This window comes from Haliotis cracherodii, unplaced genomic scaffold (assembly GCF_022045235.1).
Source record: "Haliotis cracherodii isolate W230 unplaced genomic scaffold, xgHalCrac1.p SCAF_1, whole genome shotgun sequence".
Taxonomy (NCBI): domain Eukaryota; kingdom Metazoa; phylum Mollusca; class Gastropoda; order Lepetellida; family Haliotidae; genus Haliotis; species Haliotis cracherodii.
This window is the reverse complement of record NW_027266264.1, coordinates 47,155,141-47,175,736: the sequence shown is the minus strand read 5'-3', so window position 1 is coordinate 47,175,736 and position 20,596 is coordinate 47,155,141. Positions and strand designations below refer to the sequence as shown.

General features: G+C 38.9%; 1 protein-coding gene across 1 annotated transcript; it reads right to left on the bottom strand.

Moving 5' to 3' along the window:
• Positions 1 to 6,899: 6,899 nt before the first annotated feature.
• LOC139456022 (mucin-22-like) lies at positions 6,900 to 7,859 on the bottom strand. The gene has a single exon (XM_071237541.1). The coding sequence runs from the start codon at positions 7,857 to 7,859 to the stop codon at positions 6,900 to 6,902; it is 960 nt and encodes a 319-aa protein (XP_071093642.1).
• Positions 7,860 to 20,596: the final 12,737 nt, after the last annotated feature.

Here is a 20,596-nt window from a genome sequence, read left to right as displayed (position 1 = left end):
AAATCTGGGAATTCTAGTCTGATAAAAAGGCCTTTGTCATGTATTTCCCATTTGTGTGTGGTCAGCAATTGTAAATCAGTTGTGATAACATTAAACATGGTACAAGTATTGTGCAACCTGCCCACTTAAGATTCCCTGCTATATTAAACTTGTTGTCTTGTGCTAAAACATGAATGTTTTGTCACAGGTGAAGTTATATTGGTATAAATATGTTTGTTTGTTTGTTGTTGAACACCACACTCAGCAATATTCCATCTTTATGATGTCAGTCTGTAAATAATCGATTCTGGACCAGAAAATCCAGTGATTAACATCATGAGCATCGATCTACGCCATTGGAATGAGGTAACATGTATCATACAAATCTGACCCTCCGATCATGTTATAAGCATTTATATATGTACGAGCATGATATGCATTTTGAGGGAAGCAGAAATCGCTTCATCACTACAGTTTGAATGTAGGTCATTTCATAGTGTACAAAGCCCAACAATAATGACAGTTCCTATTTTTATCTTACCCATGTCAGCTATGAGGCATTAATGCAATGTGATATAATGGCTTTAAGGTCCAAATTAAGATAGACTGCTCCATTATGATATTAGATATTGATGTTTATATTTTTGATACAATACAAGAGCTTTATCAAATCTGTTGTATAAAATAGTTCATCATGAAGTATCCATGTATGCTAATAGGCTCAACTTTGACCTTCATGCAAATGTTGATTTTATGACAATTATGATACATAACAGTGTCATATATGTCAACATAGATAAGGATAATTTTGGAGCTCAGATAACACAATTTTAATCTGGTGCTGATACAGTCATCTTAGCCCAAGGCAGGCGGTATTTTCCTGAGGCAACATTGAGGGCCTTCACAGCCTGTCAAGCCTGTCGAGGGCTAATATGACTGACTGAGGACATATAACTAGGCCAATATGACTGACTGAGGACATACAACAAGGCCAATATGACTGACAGAGGACATACAAGGCCAATATGACTGACTGAGGACATACAAGGCCAATATGACTGACAGAGGACATACAACAAGGCCAATATGACTGACTGAGGACATACAAGGCCAATATGACTGACAGAGGACATACAAGGCCAATATGACTGACTGAGGACATACAAGGCCAATATGACTGACAGAGGACATACAACAAGGCCAATATGACTGACTGAGGACATACAAGGCCAATATGACTGACAGAGGACATACAACAAGGCCAATATGACTGACTGAAGACATACAACAAGGCCAATATGACTGACAGAGGACATACAACAAGGCCAATATGACTGACTGAGGACATACAAGGCCAATATGACTGACAGAGGACATACAACAAGGCCAATATGACTGACTGAGGACATACAAGGCCAATATGACTGACAGAGGACATACAACAAGGCCAATATGACTGACTGAAGACATACAACAAGGCCAATATGACTGAGGACATATAACAAGGCCAATATGGCTGACTGAGGACATATAACAACTTCCAATATGACTGAGGACCTATGACAAGGCCAAAATAACTGACTGAGGGCCCTTTAACAAGGCCAACATGACTGTCTGAGGACCTATAACAAGGCCAATATGACTGAAGACCTATAACAAGGCCAATATGACTGAGGGTCCTTTAACAAGGCCAATATGACTGAAGACCTATAACAAGGCCAATATGACTGACTGAGGACATATGACAAGGCCAATATAAATGACTGAGGGCCCTTTAACAAGGCCAATATGACTGAGGACCTATAACAAGGCCAATATAACTGACTGAGGACATATAACAAGGCCAATATAAAAAACACCCATTTAATTACATGTTTTAATTGGCTTCATAAACTATGTTTTTGCATCAGGGTATGCATTCCCAGGACTTATTTACATGCAGCTATAAGCATTTAATCATGATTTGTTGATTTATATAGAGTGAAATGTTAAGGCTTTCAGTCTTTATGTAGGAATAGTAACACCAGTAGCCTACCAGTGTTCAAAATAAGTGCCTGCCCAAAGCTCTGTAGCAGGCAGACCTCGTGTCAGGCCTGTTTTTCAAATTGTTATTGGGGCCTCCTGGCTTGCAGTAAATGTACATGTCAGGTTATTTACTCTCAGCAGAAGTCAAATGTCAATGTTTAATCCTGGCAAGCTTGTAATATAGCCAGATAAACATCAGATAACAGATCACTAGATGTCAAAATGAATAAATCTTGTGGTGACAATTACATCAGTCTTTCATTGAAGGTCAGAGATTAGTTTACACATGGTCTATATGACAGGTATATGGTAAGTTAGGACAGTAGAAACAATCATTATTTATTCAAAATATTGACTTATCATTGTCTGGTATGTAAATTGTTTTACCTTAGATATAACTAGAAACTATCAAACAGACAAGAGATATAAAAAGGAAACAATAACAGACCATGGATATAACCAGAAAATAATAAACATACGCTGGATAAGAAGCAAATAATAAAAGACTATGGATATAAAGTAAATAATAAATGACCATGGATATAACAAGAAAATAATAACAGACTATGTATATAAGAAGCAAATGACAACAGACCATGGATAAAAAGAAGAAAATAACAGACTATGACATGACAAGAAAATCAAAATTGGGAAAGTCAACAAAGGGATGTGGAAATAATCAGGGAAATAAACAGCTCAACAATCAACCTGTTAAACACAATATTTTTAGCTTGTGAGTTTTGCAGATTTTGTAGATCTGTGCTAAGGATGATTTGGCCTTGGAGGAACTATTATATAGTTGCCTCTTTGTTCTCAAATAATCCAATATTTCAATAATTAGCACATGCTGCATACCAATGATAAGGAATACATAAGTATTGGTTAATAATGTGTTAAATTATTGTAGGAAATGAGTGTCTATCCAACAATACATAGCTGATATGAGGTGTGTGATACATATTTTACAAAAATAGATTGAATTAGGGTATCAGTGGTTAAGTATATTGTGGAGAAAGGTATGAAGGTATAACCCATTTCATAACCAAGTATTTCAAACAATTGCATAAATATTACTGGTTTGTCCTCTTGTAATGTTATTACTGGGAACCATCACATCAGGTTGACTGAATTAGTGTCCAGTGTTGTATCTGCACTGTTACCATGGTTACAGCCATAGAGATAATGTATTGAGATTCAGTACATCCAGGTGATTCTTATCTCTCCAAGAGTGTAAGATCCCCCGTTAGGTTTAGGAATATGTCTGTTAAAAAGTTGGGATGCTTGAAATTATATGCCATGAGAATCAGATTTCCATGCACATGCAGTGAACAGGATTCCAGGTATATCACCACTGTTCTAATGGTATGCCTAAGGCATTTGGGAGCTCTTTCGAACCAGAATACCAATGTTTGTTTTGGTACAGATAATTGGAAATGTGGGTTTTATGTATTTGATAATCATCTGTGTAACTTGTATACAATGAATATATTAACTTTTATCATAATTATGAAAATAACAGGGAAAATATAGTAAGAGTACATGTTAATTTCTACATATAATATCAAAGTTTAATGAAGGACTTTGGTTATTTCAGAGAATGTATGGTATTAATGCAAGCCCTGAAACTACCTCGTTTAGCAACAGCCAGAATGTTAGAATTAAAACCCTTTTTAAATAAGAATATTTAATGACTGATAAATATTAAAATATTTATGTAATGGTTTAAATTATGTGATGTGAAGAATATTATTCATTAGTTGAAAATCCTGATAAACATATTGAATTTCCTTACAATTATATTACATATTTAAAGCATTTATCAAAATTAACTGTGGCTTAGCTCAACTGCAGGTTCATTTGAGGTTATGGTGCCATAGTCAATGTTATTTTCACATTATTGTTCTTTATATTTACAATGTTGATCTGCATATTCCCCTTGAATCAACACTTCATTTCCCTTCACCACTGTAATATTGTGTTAGGTTTGTGTTACAGTATATCATCTATTTAACCATTTTGACCTTTCACAGCCAGCATCAAATTCTTGGCCACAATCATGTTCTGTGTCTTTTAAGTTTTCTAATGGCACACACTAATCACAGGCCGGAATCTGTTCCCTGCTGTTTCTAAAATTATCACTCACTGAAAAATGGGGAAAGTGACAAGATACAAAATCATTATCTCTGCATTATGTGACAATTTTGCTGTCCTATTTGTCATGAAAGGATGGAAAGCTCGAAAGTTCATTATTGCTCATGTTCCAGCTTTTAAGCTCTTGTTTTGAAAAATAAAAAATTCCAAAACTCAAACTCACTCATATCATTTAGTATTTAACTCTGCTTTTTGAAATGTGACTGCTTAAAGCTTAGCTATTTACTGCAACCTTCTGTTCTTTATGTTATATAAATGTCAACTTTCAGTGAGTGAGTGAGACACTTTTAACAGAATTCCAGTAATATCACAGCTTGTCAGCTTAATGTGGGAGGAAAGCCCGAAGTGATGCAGGTCTCAGACATTTACCACTTTGGTGAAACCCACAAGTATGTGTAACGTGCTGACAAACTTAGAAACATAATCGGGGTGAACCAGGATTAGAACCCACAATCATAGGTTTCTGGCTTGCCCAAGGGATGCAACTCAGCACAGCGAATCGGGGCACCTAAGGCGACTGGGGCACCCGTGACCCGGTTAACTTTCAGAACTACAACAGACATTCTTCAAATCGTAAATAATGTTTATGACGTTAGTTCACATTGGCGGCACAACATGGAAGTATACAAACCTCTCTCAATTGGTATTCCAAAAAAATATATAAATCAACGTTATATTTAAAAATTGTATTAATTGGTCGTGTAATCTATTTCAAATTCAAATTAATGTCAAAGACTGTTTAGTCTTTGTTTAAATATGTATCCTACTTAAACCATGTATTACTCATCATTTGATGAGTATCTGATCCCAAAAGGAAATAAGACATTAAATTTAGACAGCTATTCAAAATAAGTTCATTCATATACTAGCATTAAGTACTTCTATACCATCTTACCGTTCAACATTGCAAATTTCCAAGCTTTATTCAGCATAGTGCCAACGACATGGTTGTCATGTCAATGGCTCTGTATATTGCGAGGGAACTTTAAGAGATTTAAGCGGTGGTTCTTATCCATCTTCCTGAGGCAAGAGAGTTAACTGACAATAAAAGTCCAGTATCCCCCCTTGCCGAACTAGGCTGGAATTCCTGGGTTCGATCGTAGTGCAACCAGTGGCTATTACAAGTTACGTCCCTTCTATGCTTCTCCTATAGCCCAATCAGATTCCACCCACCTCTTGTATCACTTGCATTTGCTTCAATCAAAATGGCGATGCCCAGTCAAGACGATCACCGTGAGCACCGTGATTAAAAACATGAAAATATTTGGAAAATATCTGTTGACAACATCTTGGCAGTGCACATGCTTTGCAAATCCTGCAATTGACCAAAATCTGCATGACAATTTACGAACCAGATTTCGATTTGGTTGCACGATTTTGACTGAACTATGCACAGACTCGTTAGTCCAGCCAAAATGTAACTCCATAATACCAGCCTAGTTCGGCAAGGGTGGAAACTAGACTTTTATAGCCAGTTAACTCTCTTGCCTCGGGAAGATGGTATGTATCATGGTCCGTGGTACATGTCATCTGTAGCCGATGCTTCAAAGGGAATGGAAATGCATGAACTGGGGGTGGTCATTTTACATATTCTTTTCACTGTTTTACGCCTATTGAAACTATGTGAGGCAAAGTCAAGCATCATCTGGTATAGACATAGGCAATGAGAATTGCTGTACATATGAGGAGTACGACATGAGATACCTGGTATGTAATGTCTGTGTCTCACATTCCCAAGTGGGCAGAATGAGGTATAAACTGTGACATGTGTTCTCACAATGATGGTCCACAACATTGCAGTCAAACAGGTATGTGGCATAACAAAACTAAGACATGATTAATTAAGAAAGTAAAATTGTAAGTAGTGTTTAAGGACCTGTACAGAAAACAGAAAGACCAGAAAACTTACAGTGTTGTTTGAGATGACTCATTATGTGCCCAAGTTATGCCCCTCATATAGAAATGTACATCATCAAACTGGAACATTCGGTAAATGATATTTAAAAGTAACCAGATTCATGGGTCCACTTTTTGATATGACATAATAAAGAAACTTTTTAATATAGCAATAAATCATACATGTCAATACATCAAAATGCTAACAGAACCCCTTAAGCTATGACAACCCCCAAATTCATTCCAGACTTCTTTTCTGTATGTATGAAATTTGTCTTTACACTGTAACATGTATATTTTAATATGTAAATGTGTGGGAACAGTTGTTTCTGTTGAAGAGAGATACAAGATTATTTTCTTATATTTGAAAGAGAGTGCAATATATTTGTCAGATGATATTCAATAAAGATAGTAAACTTATATTTCCAGTTGTTATTGACCTATGTCTTTGAAGTGAGACTATGAAATTAACTGTCTATGTGTAATGATGGCCGAGTCATGACAAAGTCCATGTCAGTTAAAATATCAGCCTCTTGAATTCACCTTTTAGATGATGTTTAAGAAAATTGATTTATGAATCCACGATCCTAAAAGAATGTAAAGTAAAACAGCTCTGTAAAGCTACCTTATTCTTCAGATGCTGATTACCCAGACGGCATAAACATAGCATACACTATGTTAAATTGCAAAAACAATAGGTCTGGCTTAAAATATATGTATTCTGTTAACATGTGGGGAAAACATTGAAATCTGAAATGTATGTAGTATTTAATTCGTACCTACTAATCAGGATTTTCACACAAATATCCAGTCCAAACAAGAGTAGCTGACCAAGTGTCTGTCATGGTCTATAAAACAGGAACAACACGCTCTGTTTTATGGAGCGTGACAGACACTCGGTCAGCTGACATCGTCTCTGGTGTTGTTCCTGTTGTATAAAGTGTGACAGACACTTGCTCAGCTGACATCGGGGTCTCTGGTGTTGTTCCTGTTGTATAGAGCGTGACAGACATTTGGTCAGCTGACATCGGGGTCTCTGGTGTTGTTCCTGTTGTATAGAGCGTGACAGACATTTGGTCAGCTAACATCGGGGTCTCTGGTGTTGTTCCTGTTGTATAGAGCATGACAGACATTTGGTCAGCTGACATCGGGGTCTCTGGTGTTGTTCCTGTTGTATAGAGCGTGACAGACACTTGGTCAGCTGACATCGGGGTCTCTGTTGTTGTTCCTGTTGTATAGAGCGTGACAGACACTCGGTCAGCTGACATCGGAGTCTCTGGTGTTGTTCCTGTTGTATAGAGCGTGACAAACACTCGGTCAGCTGACATTGGGGTCTCTGGTGTTGTTCCTGTTGTATAGAGCGTGACAGACACTCGGTCAGCTGACATCGGGGTCTCTGGTGTTGTTCCTGTTGTATAGAGCGTGACAAACACTCGGTCAGCTGACATTGGGGTCTCTGGTGTTGTTCCTGTTGTATAGAGCGTGACAGACACTCGGTCAGCTGGCGTCGGGGTCTCTGGTGTTGTTCCTGTTGTATAGAGCGTGACAAGCACTCGGTCAGCTGACATTAGGGTCTCTTGTGTTGTTTCTGTTGTATAGAGCGTGACAGACACTTGGTCAGCTGACATTAGGGTCTCTTGTGTTGTTTCTGTTGTATAGAGCGTGACAGACACTCGGTCAGCTGACATCGGGGTCTCTGGTGTTGTTCCTGTTGTATAGAGCGTGACAAGCACTCGGTCAGCTGACATTGGGGTCTCTGGTGTTGTTCCTGTTGTATAGAGCGTGACAGACACTTGGTCAGCTGACATTAGGGTCTCTTGTGTTGTTTCTGTTGTATAGAGCGTGACAGACACTTGGTCAGCTGACATCAGGGACAGGAATTTTAACTTGTGTTGGAAAATTTAAAACAGTTGACTGTTCATAGTTATAGAAAATTATAGAAACATTATTGTGTGGAGTATGTCTGTGAATATGTGTGACCACTATTACTTGCCTATATGTGTACATGTGGCCTGTCATTGTTCCTAATCCTGTCTCTCTTGTGCTGTTGAATATTGTTGCATATTTTCAAACAGATTTATAAAGTTTTCACACATTGTACCCATGTTGGGTTTCGAACCCAGGTCTTTGGCGTGACGAAAGCTTTAACCACTAGGGTACCTGACCGCCCCATTTCTTGATGAAAAAAAACACTTGGGACGCAATGACTGGAAAACTGTTGTTGGTCAGTGGACATTTCTCCAAATAAGCAAACAGAAATAAACTCCATTTAAGGGGAAATGAATATACCAGTAATCATGCAGAAATAATGCAATAAGGTGAAAGTGTTTGCTAAATGTGCATGTGTTGTGCTCTTGACATCACCTGTCGATGAATGAGCGAGGGTATAATTGGTGTAAAATCCAACATGTTTTGCTGTCATGAGGTTATAATATATGTCTACTTTTTGCCCCAGGGGAATATGTTTTACACACTCATGTCATATAATTAGTTTGTTTGCTTGTTGTTTAATATCACATTCACCAATATTCTAGCTGTATGACAACAGTCTGTAAATATTCGAGTCTGGATCAGACAGCCCAGCATGATCACTGATCTACGCAATTGGAATACGGATGCCTGACCACTTGATCTTGCCTCTTACAACAAGCATAGTCGCCTGTACGGCAAGCATGGATTGCTGAAGCCCTATTCTAAGTGAACTAACCACAACTATGAGATTGGTCCTTTCAGTTCTAAAGGTCTCTGGTTCAAATGCCAAACAGACAGTTAAATTAAGTCTACTGGAGTGTAGGGTTTGTTTTGAAAGAATATCCCTACGAGAATGTTGTGTGGTAGGTATCACATTGGCAGCCATCTTTCAAGACAAATTCAATGTACGTCTCACTTGTACCTGGCAATGTGTTGCCAGAAGACCAAACAGACCATGGGATGGTTGTACCCCTAATGAACTATGGTGATGTTACACATATACACTTTAAACCATATTTTTAGGTATAGTGTTTTTAGTTGCATACTGTGTCATATAGATTAGCAGAAAAATATTTTTCTGCTTACCTAATATGACACCGTATACAGCAATCAAAGATACCATAACAAATTTATTATGCCCAAAAGTTTACACTATTTGGTATCTTTGTCGCACATGTCATGTCAAAACATAAAACTCAAAACTTAACACTTACAACCTAAGACATTAAGGATCAAAGGGAGACTACTCTTCAAACCTCAGAGGACAAACCTTGTTGATAACATTAATTTATCTTTAAGAAAGTCACGAACGTGATCCAAAAAAACCAACATTAACGTGCGTGCACATCAAAATTAATGATTTTAACACAAAACAGTGTCGGATAACGAATTTCTGTGCCAGAATTTTCATGTGAAATATGTAAGGTGGGTGTTGGAAAATCTAAAATTTCTGTTTCTGACGGCATTGGGACTCGTCGGTCGGTAGTTCTGCTCTATGATTGGTCAATCTTACTTTGAGGCATAATAAAATGTGTTACATGGTAACAAATCGATTAATTGAATGTTTAGAAGAAAATTTGGTGCTTTGTTACATGATAGTGTAGCAGGGCGTGGAGTCATCCCACAGATGACATCTTACCTTGTCAGCATGCTGACGGGGTTAACTTCTTAGGTCATGTGGACAAGGCGTCCGACCTCGGATCAAAACGTCCGTGGTTCGAATCCCTTCATGGGACTCGGAAATTTGGTGGCCGCTACAAAATTGGCGCCCAACGTGGGGCCGAGCATGTTCGACGTGCCTTCTGTTGACGGGGGAGTATGTAGCAGGGCGTCGAGTCATCCCATAGATGAGATCCTTACCTTGTCAGCTTGCTGACGGGGTTAACCTCTTTGGTCATGTGGACAAGGCGTGCGACCTCGGATCAGAAGGTCTGTGGTTTGAATCCCATCACGGAACTCGGAAATTTTGTGGCCGCTACAATAGCATGTTGCAGATTTTTTTATCACCATGTCTTGAGACAAGTGTAAACATGCTTATTTCATAATGGACCAACTTGGTACACCATGTGGTATACGGCAAGGCCGAACACAGTGATTGTGTCTAACTGATTGACAATACAACCTTCACATCAGTACAACAATACATTCCTATGTCACAAGGCACATACAAAACAAGCTTTCCATACACGTCTGTTCAGCTTCCAGTAACTCTGGAAATGAAGCCTGGGGGTTGTGGCATCAAACTGTTGCCATGTCGAGATGATCGTTATATTGACACTTCATTCAGCTTAGGCTCTCTTGGCTCTTCAACACTAGTAGTTTAACGGACATTGGGTTTTTTGTACTTTAATTATCGGAAGATATTATATTGGGTTATCGTACCCGTGTGTCTTTCTATATCAAATATATCAACGTGAGTCTATACAAGTTTAGGACACGGAGGCTTGGAGATGAGTTTTAATTTTTTTTCAAAGAGTGTGGATTATATTTTATGTCAAATGACACGAGGGTGAGATTCTATTTATCACCCCAAAAGTACGGCTAACAAAGCTCAGTGGCAATGAGAACAGATGTCATTTGATTTGAATGTCATAGTAACCAATGGCACCACAATGGTCTGCAAAGCGATATCTTCGGTCGAAGTCAGTTTTGCATGATAAATACAAACGTAGAGCAAAAGAGCTATGGTGGCTTCAAATAATTTGAGAATTGATATCGAAATAGCGTTGAAGCGCCCGTAAAATAGCTATGGTCTCTGGCGTTGTTCTCATTAGAACTTCAGTTTCAGATTATATGATGTCTATGGATACCAGTCCGTTTGTGGGAACACGGCTGCATTCACTACAACAGGCCCAGGTCATACATTTACGTGGACCGAATGGACCCCGTTACAAGAAGTGGTATATACACACTGAACTGCAGGCAACATACTTCAGGGTTACCATACCTTTAACCGAAATACATCATGCCTTGCCCTTCATGTTTGACACATCAACCCCTACGACATCGAAGTCGTTGTTGAAGAAGTCGGCCTGAATAAAAATAATCAATGATTAAATCATGCCGATTTATACAAGACAATACCATCTTTAATAACACTAAACGCTTACCTCTATCAGTTAACAATGTCGTTGGATCACTGTAGATTGCGACGGTTGTTTTGACAATTCGGTAACCTGTCTGTTTAACCATTGCTCGTGTTTCACACATTGCAGTGAGTGTAAATAACACAAACAACAGACGCAGGAAAACTTGTTATTCATTCCGTGAAGTGGCACTGCTTGACTTTTGGAGATGTAAATGTCTGCAAATTATGGGCGCCGACAAATATTGAAAAACGCGCTGGTGATTACTATAAAGGCTTGTGATTGGCTATTGTGAAGGCGCACGAGGCTGTCCGCTAGGGCACGAACTGAACAAGTCTATGGGGCAAGAATTGTTAGTTTAAATCATAAGTTCCTGATTATATAAATAATAAGAACAATTTTTCCCTATGATAGACTGGCGCCCTTACTGTCCGCTTATCGAGACTTGCCTCTTATAAGGATAGAATTACAATACATCCATGGACTTATCTTTCAGTAAAGCCTTAGAGCAAGGCTAGCTGCGTGAGTCAATTTGCCAGCAGAGGCAACAACGTGCAAGCATGTCTTAGATTGCTGATTGTATGGATGATAAGACGACTGAGATTTATGTGGAGGAGCCCGTTTCTGTATTTCTTAGCTACAAATCAAAATGTATCTATGGTGTTGATACACGGGTAATATTAAATATTTAAACATGTCTTTGACAGCTTTGAGGCCGGAAAAACGAAACCAATTTTTCATTTATATCACCACTGCCAACAAACTATTGATTTTGGGCATCTTTCGGAACAAACTATTCTTTTAAAGAATGCCAATATTGCTGTATCGGTGGGAACTATTGAGGTTTGGTAATATTGATGTAATTGAGCGTGTTCGTCTTAAGTTCTGAATGGCCACAGGATTAAGAAATAAAATTACAGTCCCGAATAGATTTCTTATGATATCAGATTTAAATATCTAACCTTAACGGTATATTTGTAAGATTAGGCTAGTCTCCTGTTGGTGTAGAGCTTGGATTAGGAATCCGCCTACTCCCAAATATTGTAATGTGAAAAAATAAATACAAATTAAAGGCAGTGGGGTTTTATTTCCCCAAACCAGAAGTAAAATGTTTAAAAAAGCATTTGATGTAAATAAATTATTTAGAATGCTATGATAAAGATCTTTTGGAAAGTTCAAACTAACAGGATTGGTTGGTCAAGTTTGCTGGCTTGGGTGAAGCATGTCATCACACCCCTAGTGCGTAGATCGACGCTCATGTCAATCACTGGAAAATACTATTTGAAAACCTCTTGTGCAACATAAACATTCTAATTCGATTATCGGAATTCTCACGTCAACATCAACTAATACCTGTATCAAAGAACGAAAACCATAGCAAGTTTGAAAAGACTTGAAACCGTGTATACGTTTGTTCTTCAAATGGGTTTAACAGTCAATGTGGATTATACCAAAGGGCAGAAAACAGATGCAACTTTCCGTCGATAATTCGTCAATAACGACTGTTCGCAGAGGTGATCAATGAGAATGAGGGAACTGATCAAGTGTTTCATAGAAAAACGAAATGGGAAGGATTTCAAATCAATTCTAAAAAAACGTGATAAAGGTGAATTTTATTTCATGACATGCCGCCTGAAATGAATTGAAATGTGTCTATGTGAATCAATTCCAAAGTTCGACATAAAAGGACATACACCTGTATTTATATGAGTATAATATGTTTGGAGCGTCGGAAGATAGGCGTTTGCATATCGGGGAATTGATCGTAAAATTGTGAGAAATCCTGCAGAATAAATAATGAATTCGTAAACCTAGGAAGTCACTTGATACATGTATTAGTCAAAAGAATTTCTCTAATGCTGTTTAGCGAGCACATCTCCAATGAATTTGTGAAAGTTTGAAAACATACCAGCATATGCTTCGGTATGTTCACTCTACAGATGTCGGCGATCCATGTCTAAGTGGGCGTCATATTGGACCAACCGTGCCTCACAAGTGTAACGTGTTGTTACCACGGATACCTTGATATGATGGATCATCTACCCTAGCAAGTTGTGTTTGGGATCTCAGCTGCCACTATCCGGTGTTCGTGAGATTTGCTCGGATCATGATTATTGGTCTACAAGCACCATGCCGCGGTAGGTATATCTACCGCGTGGACAACCTACACCGCCTTCAGAACCCACAAACACACACATATTCATCCGACCCTTTCTATAGCATACCCGTTCTTCTTCGTAGCCAGTTTGGTACATTTAAAAAAACATCCCCTACACAGATATCTAACAACGTACTAAATATCAATGATATATGCGCCACCTACAGGCAATGATTGGTTAAAGAGAACCCTTGCTATCAAAGCGTATAGGGTTGTCAATTATGTTGTTAGCCAAGGATGGGCAATATATTTAATTACCCAATCAGTACCCAACGTGATCATTATGTGGATAGAGGAGAGTGATTGTACTGATTGTAGTGATTGGTGGGTGAAAAGCACTCAAGACTTTTACGTCAGCAGGAAGTACCACAGAAATAATTTTACTAGACTTATGTAGGGCGCCATATCAGTTTCAAATGTTATAGTTTACAGACCGATCTTCGATCCCGCTGAGCACAGCTTCATATCACCATGACATGGCTCGCTGCCACTGATATCTCAACCCTTATTGGACTACATATAACATGAAGGCTCATCTCAATCCTTCTTAGACTCTTTACGTGGCGCAGGTTCATCCTCCTAGAGCCATTAAGTGAATTTTAATATGAAACTGTTTTTTCAACTTTCCGTACATGTATATCTGTTACCTGATTAATTATGTGATCAGGTGTTCAGTTTCAAAATTACCTTGACCTTAGAATGGAACTATGTTTTTTACCACTATTGGCCATGTTCGTACACATACTAGGAACGACAGGGGTCCAATGTAGTTTTGAAACATTTACGGAGCTATGTCATGGTCTATATCGACTATATGATTTCAAATATCACCTGCGCCTTGACTTGTGAGAAATGATTAATAAGTTAAATCCACAATGACTTTGACAAATACACTATTCTCACCTGTGAAGATCCGGGTTAGTATTGATCTTCAGCAACCCATGCTTGTCGTAAGAGGCGTCTAACGGGATGGAGAGGTTAGACTCAGTGACTCGGTTGGTGCATGTCATCGTATCCCAAAGTCGATGCTGATAATGTCAATCACTTGATTATCTGGTCCAGACTCGAATATTTACTGACCACCGTCATACAGCTGGAATATTGCTTAATACGGCGTTAAGCAACAAACAAACAAACACTGATCAATCAGATGTTTCAATTCAATGTAAAATGCCTCAGATTATATCAATCGAATCAACGACCGTGTCACCGTGCATGAACATTAAAAGACCCAAGGGTTTACTGTATCATCTCAGTGTACCATGAACGAGTCCCCAAATCCACATCTTGCAAAATGACGCCGGCGTATTAAATTTCATAGCCTGGGTTCAACCTGTGCATCAATTACGCGAACTGAAACATATGGATCATCTATTAAAAACGTGGTTCTGATATGATTTACTACATATAATGCAATAACTACAAGTCATCATGTTCTCATAGTTCCCTGGCCCACCGAATAAAAATATTATTGGAATAAACACGGTATGTATGTTTGATGGTTTGTAACGTTTCACGGCTTCCCCTATGATTACAAATGTCAATTCGATCAAAGCCCGGAACAAACGTCACACTACACTGAACATGACCTACATTTCACCGTGCGACCTCCCATCCTTGATGACATTGGATTTTCATTTGATTTCCAGATAATAATGATTTATCAGCTGTGATGCCTGTAGCATGTGTTTTCGGAAGTAATTTCAAATTTCAAAGAGTGTTTTGATGATTCCATGTGATTGGACGCTGATGAGGGCAGACTCTGTCTCTTCAGGAACGATGGTCGGCAGCGTGTTTACAGTGTGTCGTGTGTTTACGTGTGTCCATCTGCACGTTAATGTTTGATTGCAATAAATGTTTGTACACATGATGTTAAAAGATTGCTCTAATGAAAAATACCAATATGAATTTTCTATATGGTTTTGTTTTCTTCCATAACCTTTCAAACACTTGGTATAGTTTCCTTTGGACATTAATGTTTATCTGTTACAGCCAATGTGTAAAGTTTCACTTTACAAAATATATAGAACGCCTAAATATTTCAGTTATGTTAGAAATTGACTGAAAAATGTGTTCATTTATTATATTATGATAACGAATTCCAAACATTTTGATTTTTTTACTTTCTTAGTGACCAGTGACTGAAAATGATTGGATTAAAAAGAAACGAAGTCATTTTTTTTCCTGGCTTTTAATCTATAATTAGTTTATTGTGCTGTTTTTAAGACCTGTTGAACTTCTTACTAATGTTTAGTCAATCTGTCAAATATATAAACACATATTTCAGTCAATTTGTAAAGCGACATTTTACAAATTGCCAAAGACAATCACATTTTACACATTGACTGTAATACTTACAATGTACATGCTGAAAGTTCGAACAGAAGTTCAGATATGGTGTCACTCAAACAAATATCGGGTGTGGGATGTTGATCTGTTGACGTGATCTTGTCTGTTCATAGCGTGGTAGGCAGGGCTGTTGCCTGTCGCCTCTTTATCTCTCCCGCCAAAATATATGACGGCAGGTGTTGGCACTGCTTTTGTCTCTAAATTTCTCTGAACTACCATTTGCTTTGCGAGTTTAAAGTAGGGGTATCGTGCGAGAGTCACACCAAACTCAGGATACCTGGATCCTCCAAGACCTGTCCAGGATAGATATATATAAGAAAGCTACATCTATAAAATACACAATAGAAATATGACCAGGGGATCTACATACTTGTAGCTGCATCGGCTAATGATTTTGCAAACACCCACTGGATAACAGAATCTTTACAAAGGGAAGACAGGACACGGTTAAGCTACCAGCAGACATATAGTCTTCATGTGTGTACATATATGGTCACTGTATGGCTGAAATACCGCTGATGTGACTTTAAACCTCAACTCACTCACTCGTGTATGCACACATACATAATGCATACATCTCTCACAGTTTTCCAGGGTATCAAGCGGCGACATGTTAGAAACGCCTTCGATTAGCCATTGAATGTTTCTTTGGGGAGGTAATCCGCAAAAACGACTACAGATAAGGATGAATATGCATTACTGTCTAGGGTTGTTTCTGATACGACTGGATATCAAATGATTGGAGAAACACACAGAGACGAAGTAGGACTGCATCGTACGTCTTAATACTTTGGTATGGAGATGGATCTAGTAAACATCCTGTGCCATGTCCAACAGAACATGCCTCTGTGTATTGGTAATTTATAAGATTATGTGAACAACTACAACATATCAGTAAAGTATATTTTGACTAAGGCGGTTATTAATATCAGTTTCTACAGAACCATAAACCCCTGGCGTCTTGTACAAATATTTCAAAGAGCTTTATACGAATCATGCTCAATAGTTGTTGTTACAACACACAAGTCCTGTGAAATGCTTTCAAAACGTTTAATGGTGAACATGTGAACGACATTTTTAAATTTGACACATAAGTGACAGAAATTATGTCCGTGCAATTCCCTATCTTGACTTGGACCATGAAGTATTTTTCAGGTGAACAGTTGACTTGCTTTTGCGTGTGTTTGTGACGGGTGACATCAGTGGGGCATGATACGGTCACTTTGTCGCGAACACCTTGTATAACCACTACTTGATAGTGATTCATAAACACATGCTCACGACATAGTCGGGTGCAAGTAAGTGTCTCTGCTTTTAGCAGATATTTCTGGGACTGGGAGGTGGAGTATGTCGGGATGGGCTGGTATGATATTTGTCTTAGGACAATATAATATTTTGAACATCCCTCCCCATCCACCCCTTTCCAGTGATCTGTTTTCATGGCCCATAATAAATGACCTGTCACTAAATAATTTTAAAATATATAACTTTCTACTAATTTAGAAAAAGGAATTAATCGGTTATATTTATATGTGTGAATACGATGGATTTAGATAATGAAATTTAAGAAAAAGTTAAATGTTCCTGCATTTTCTAAATCCTAAAGCAAAAAAATCCAAAAACAACACAATCCACAGCAAACCTTCCATATTGAAGTTAATGTAATCAAACATTCCAATGTAGAGGTCAATGCATATTAAATAAAAGATATGCCATTTGGCTTTAGATGTTTATGGTTCTGTGCTGACGTGTAAGCAAAACTTTTAACATGGCGGCCATGTTCCAACTCTCTTTAACTGACAGAACAAGCCCGCCCTGCCTTATATGAACAACGTCACGTCACATGCTGACAGCATCACATAACAACGCGACAGCAGCACCTCGCTGGTGCATGGCTGGGGACATCTTGCACAGCAAACTACAAATCACCTATAACAAAACCCAATCTTATTGACGTATTTAAGTAAAGTGCAAACCTTACCACCTACAAGATAGAAAAGTCGATACATTAGTGAGCAATGGCCGTTTGTTTAGTCACTAGAACTCCTGCCTGAAATGTATCGATTGTCAACTCTCGGTGGCACGGTAACAATTACACAATATTGACATGCACATCGCATCGATGTTAATTTGTCATTTTCTTCTGTATGAATAATCGTCAACAAAGCGTCACATGGCGTTATTATCTGGACCGTGCAAGCTAGTTGAGTGTTTACGACCCTAGATTTGCCCAGCTCAAGTGATAACAGTCGACCTGTGGCCTGTCTTTGAAAACTGATATTACACATTGAGGCGAGGTGAAATTGGGTTTAACGTCGCGTCCAAGATTATTGCACTTGTATAGCGACGTGCATGATTGCACTGGTTGGACTGATTCCGATTGTATAGTCCTTGTCCTCTGAGATATCATATCGAAGTTTAACATAAATACCCCACTCAGACACACTATACTGACTCCGAGCCAACCAGTCCTTGTTTTAGCCCTTTAATGCCGAGCGCCAGACAGGGTAACAACAAGTACCATCTTTTAACGTCTTTTGGTATGACGCGGCGCACTTATATAGCGACGTGCATGATTGCACTAGTTGGACTGATTCCGATTGTATAGTCATTGTCCACTGAGATATCACATCGAAGTTTAACACAAATACCCCACTCAGACACACTGTGCAGACACAGGACGTAACCGCAGGACTTTGTGTTGCACGTTCACTTGATGCAAACATTCATATATAATTGTCTCCAGTAGGATGGTGTACAGTGGTATGGAAAGATAAAGGTATGTCACTCAAAGTGTCACCGGCAAACACAAGACTTGTACATCACACGGATCAATGTTTACAGGCAGCTTTTATGAGGTAATCCAAATCGCCTGAGCAGTACGTTCATGGCTTCCTTCTGATTAATCGCACTTTCGACACAATCATACACAGCATTGGCATTTACCAATTCATGATGTAATGGACTAGTGGTAACATGGCGTGTCTTTTTCACGTCTTTCTCATACAGCTAGGGAAGCCTTGAAGAATGAGCTAACATGTTGTTGTCAGTTCTCATTACACGTGTGCACAGGTAAACGTGGAAGCCCTTACTCAACTGTGTGACATCTTTTGCTCAGGCTTGAGTTGCGTGCGCACAACGTTCCTACACAACAGCATCTTTGTTGTCGCAGTGTTCTTAACCAAATTGTGTATAATTTCGTGTCTATTCTCCCCTCAAAAGAAAACCCTGAAGTCACGCTTATCGGTAGGTCATATTTCTCGTTTTCAACTATTATGTTTATTGCTCGAGAGGGTGAGTTTTACATACACTGCCATGTCGCTTTTCGAACCGGAAGTCATATATATATACATGTACCGGTGTCCATTTTACGCCATGTGAAATCGTAATGTACGTACTGGGGCCTAAAGACATATTTACGATGGCATGATTTTTACACACACAACGTGAGTCACTGGTATGAAAATACATATATGTGCAGACATAAACATAAAGATGATGTTCATTCCAACATTTCTCCTCACACAAGTAAACTGTCGATTGTATTACAGCCTCGTGACCAATTAAACGAGTAAACTATCCTGGATTTTGTCCTGGATTGGTAACGGCCTTCGCCGCCTTCGGTACTCCGTCGTTATCGACCTTTCATAATCTAATCCATGTCCACGAACCAGGAAATACTCTAGAAAAGTTATTTTATTGGATGTTTATTGAGTATGTTGTGTTATATGTGTGACCGCCCTTGGCCCTTGTCTCTGGGGACGCGAACAAAAGTTTCCTGACAAAACAGATCTTGTGCGCCAAATAAGGAAGACTACTGCAAGTACCAATCCACTTCTAATACCATATACTTTGTATGTTGTAATGCGTACATCAACAAACAGCAATACATGCCTTGTTTTTGCGATGTGTATATACCCTGAAGACAGTGTCAAAGATTATGTACACAAGTCACAATGGAACAGACACATATTGAGCAGGACACCTTTAATTCGATCGACTCTCTTTGATGATGATTGGCATTTCATTATGACAAAGTGTTATATTTAATCGAGTGTACTCTTAACTGTATATCGATTCCTCGTGGTGTACGCGATGCCTGAAATGATCGTGCCTTAATGCTACACTGTATGTGTTTGTTGTCGCGGCACCCAGACATTCCATCTGTAAATAGTCGAGTCTGGAGCGGGTATATAGTGATCGATATTGTGAGCAAGATCCGCGCCGTCGGGGTACGACCACACGCAATCAATCAAGTCAATGAGCCTGTCCACCCGAACCATTTAGTTGCCTCTTACGACCAGCATATGTTACTGAGGACCTTTTCAGAAAGAGAATCTCCACGGTGGCTACACTATGAGCTGTCTTGGTTACGTATAAAGGACCAGCTTGTCATCTCTGTACAATTATGTTCAAAGTCCCGGAACTGGTATGTGTAAATGGATTGCTAACACAAAATTGTGCGTTACATTTTCAGTGAATCATTTGATAGCTTCTCTTTGTTTGTTGGTTTGCTGCTTAACGCCGCACTCAGCAATGTTGTAGCTATATGAAGACGGCCAGTACATAATCGTGTCTGGACAAGTCAGTCCAGTGATTGATATTGTGAGCAAGATCCACGCCGTCGCAATCAACCAAGTCACCGAGCTTGAACACCCGATCCCTTTGGTCGCCTTTTACGACCAGGATAGCTTGCTGGGGACCTATTCTAACCGGGGATCCTCACGGAGCACAGTGCTTGTTTACAATACTGGGTAGAAAACACATAATCGCAGAAGGTTAATTCTTTTCCGTGCCCTCCGGCCAGGACGTATAGAATTAAGAGAATTGTTTTCGTCACAAATTACATTATCTTTGCAAATACACCAAGGTCAATAGGAATGAAACACGAAAGTCAGAACGTCGGAACTTACAACTAATCAAGGGTATCAAACGTCTACCGACCGAAATCAAAGACTACAATGTTTATGTTGTTCTGATT

Coding starts and splice junctions, on each gene's coding strand:
- LOC139456022 (XM_071237541.1), bottom strand. CDS start 7,859: ATGTCAGCTGACCAAGTGTCTGTCACGCTCTATACAACAGGAACAACA.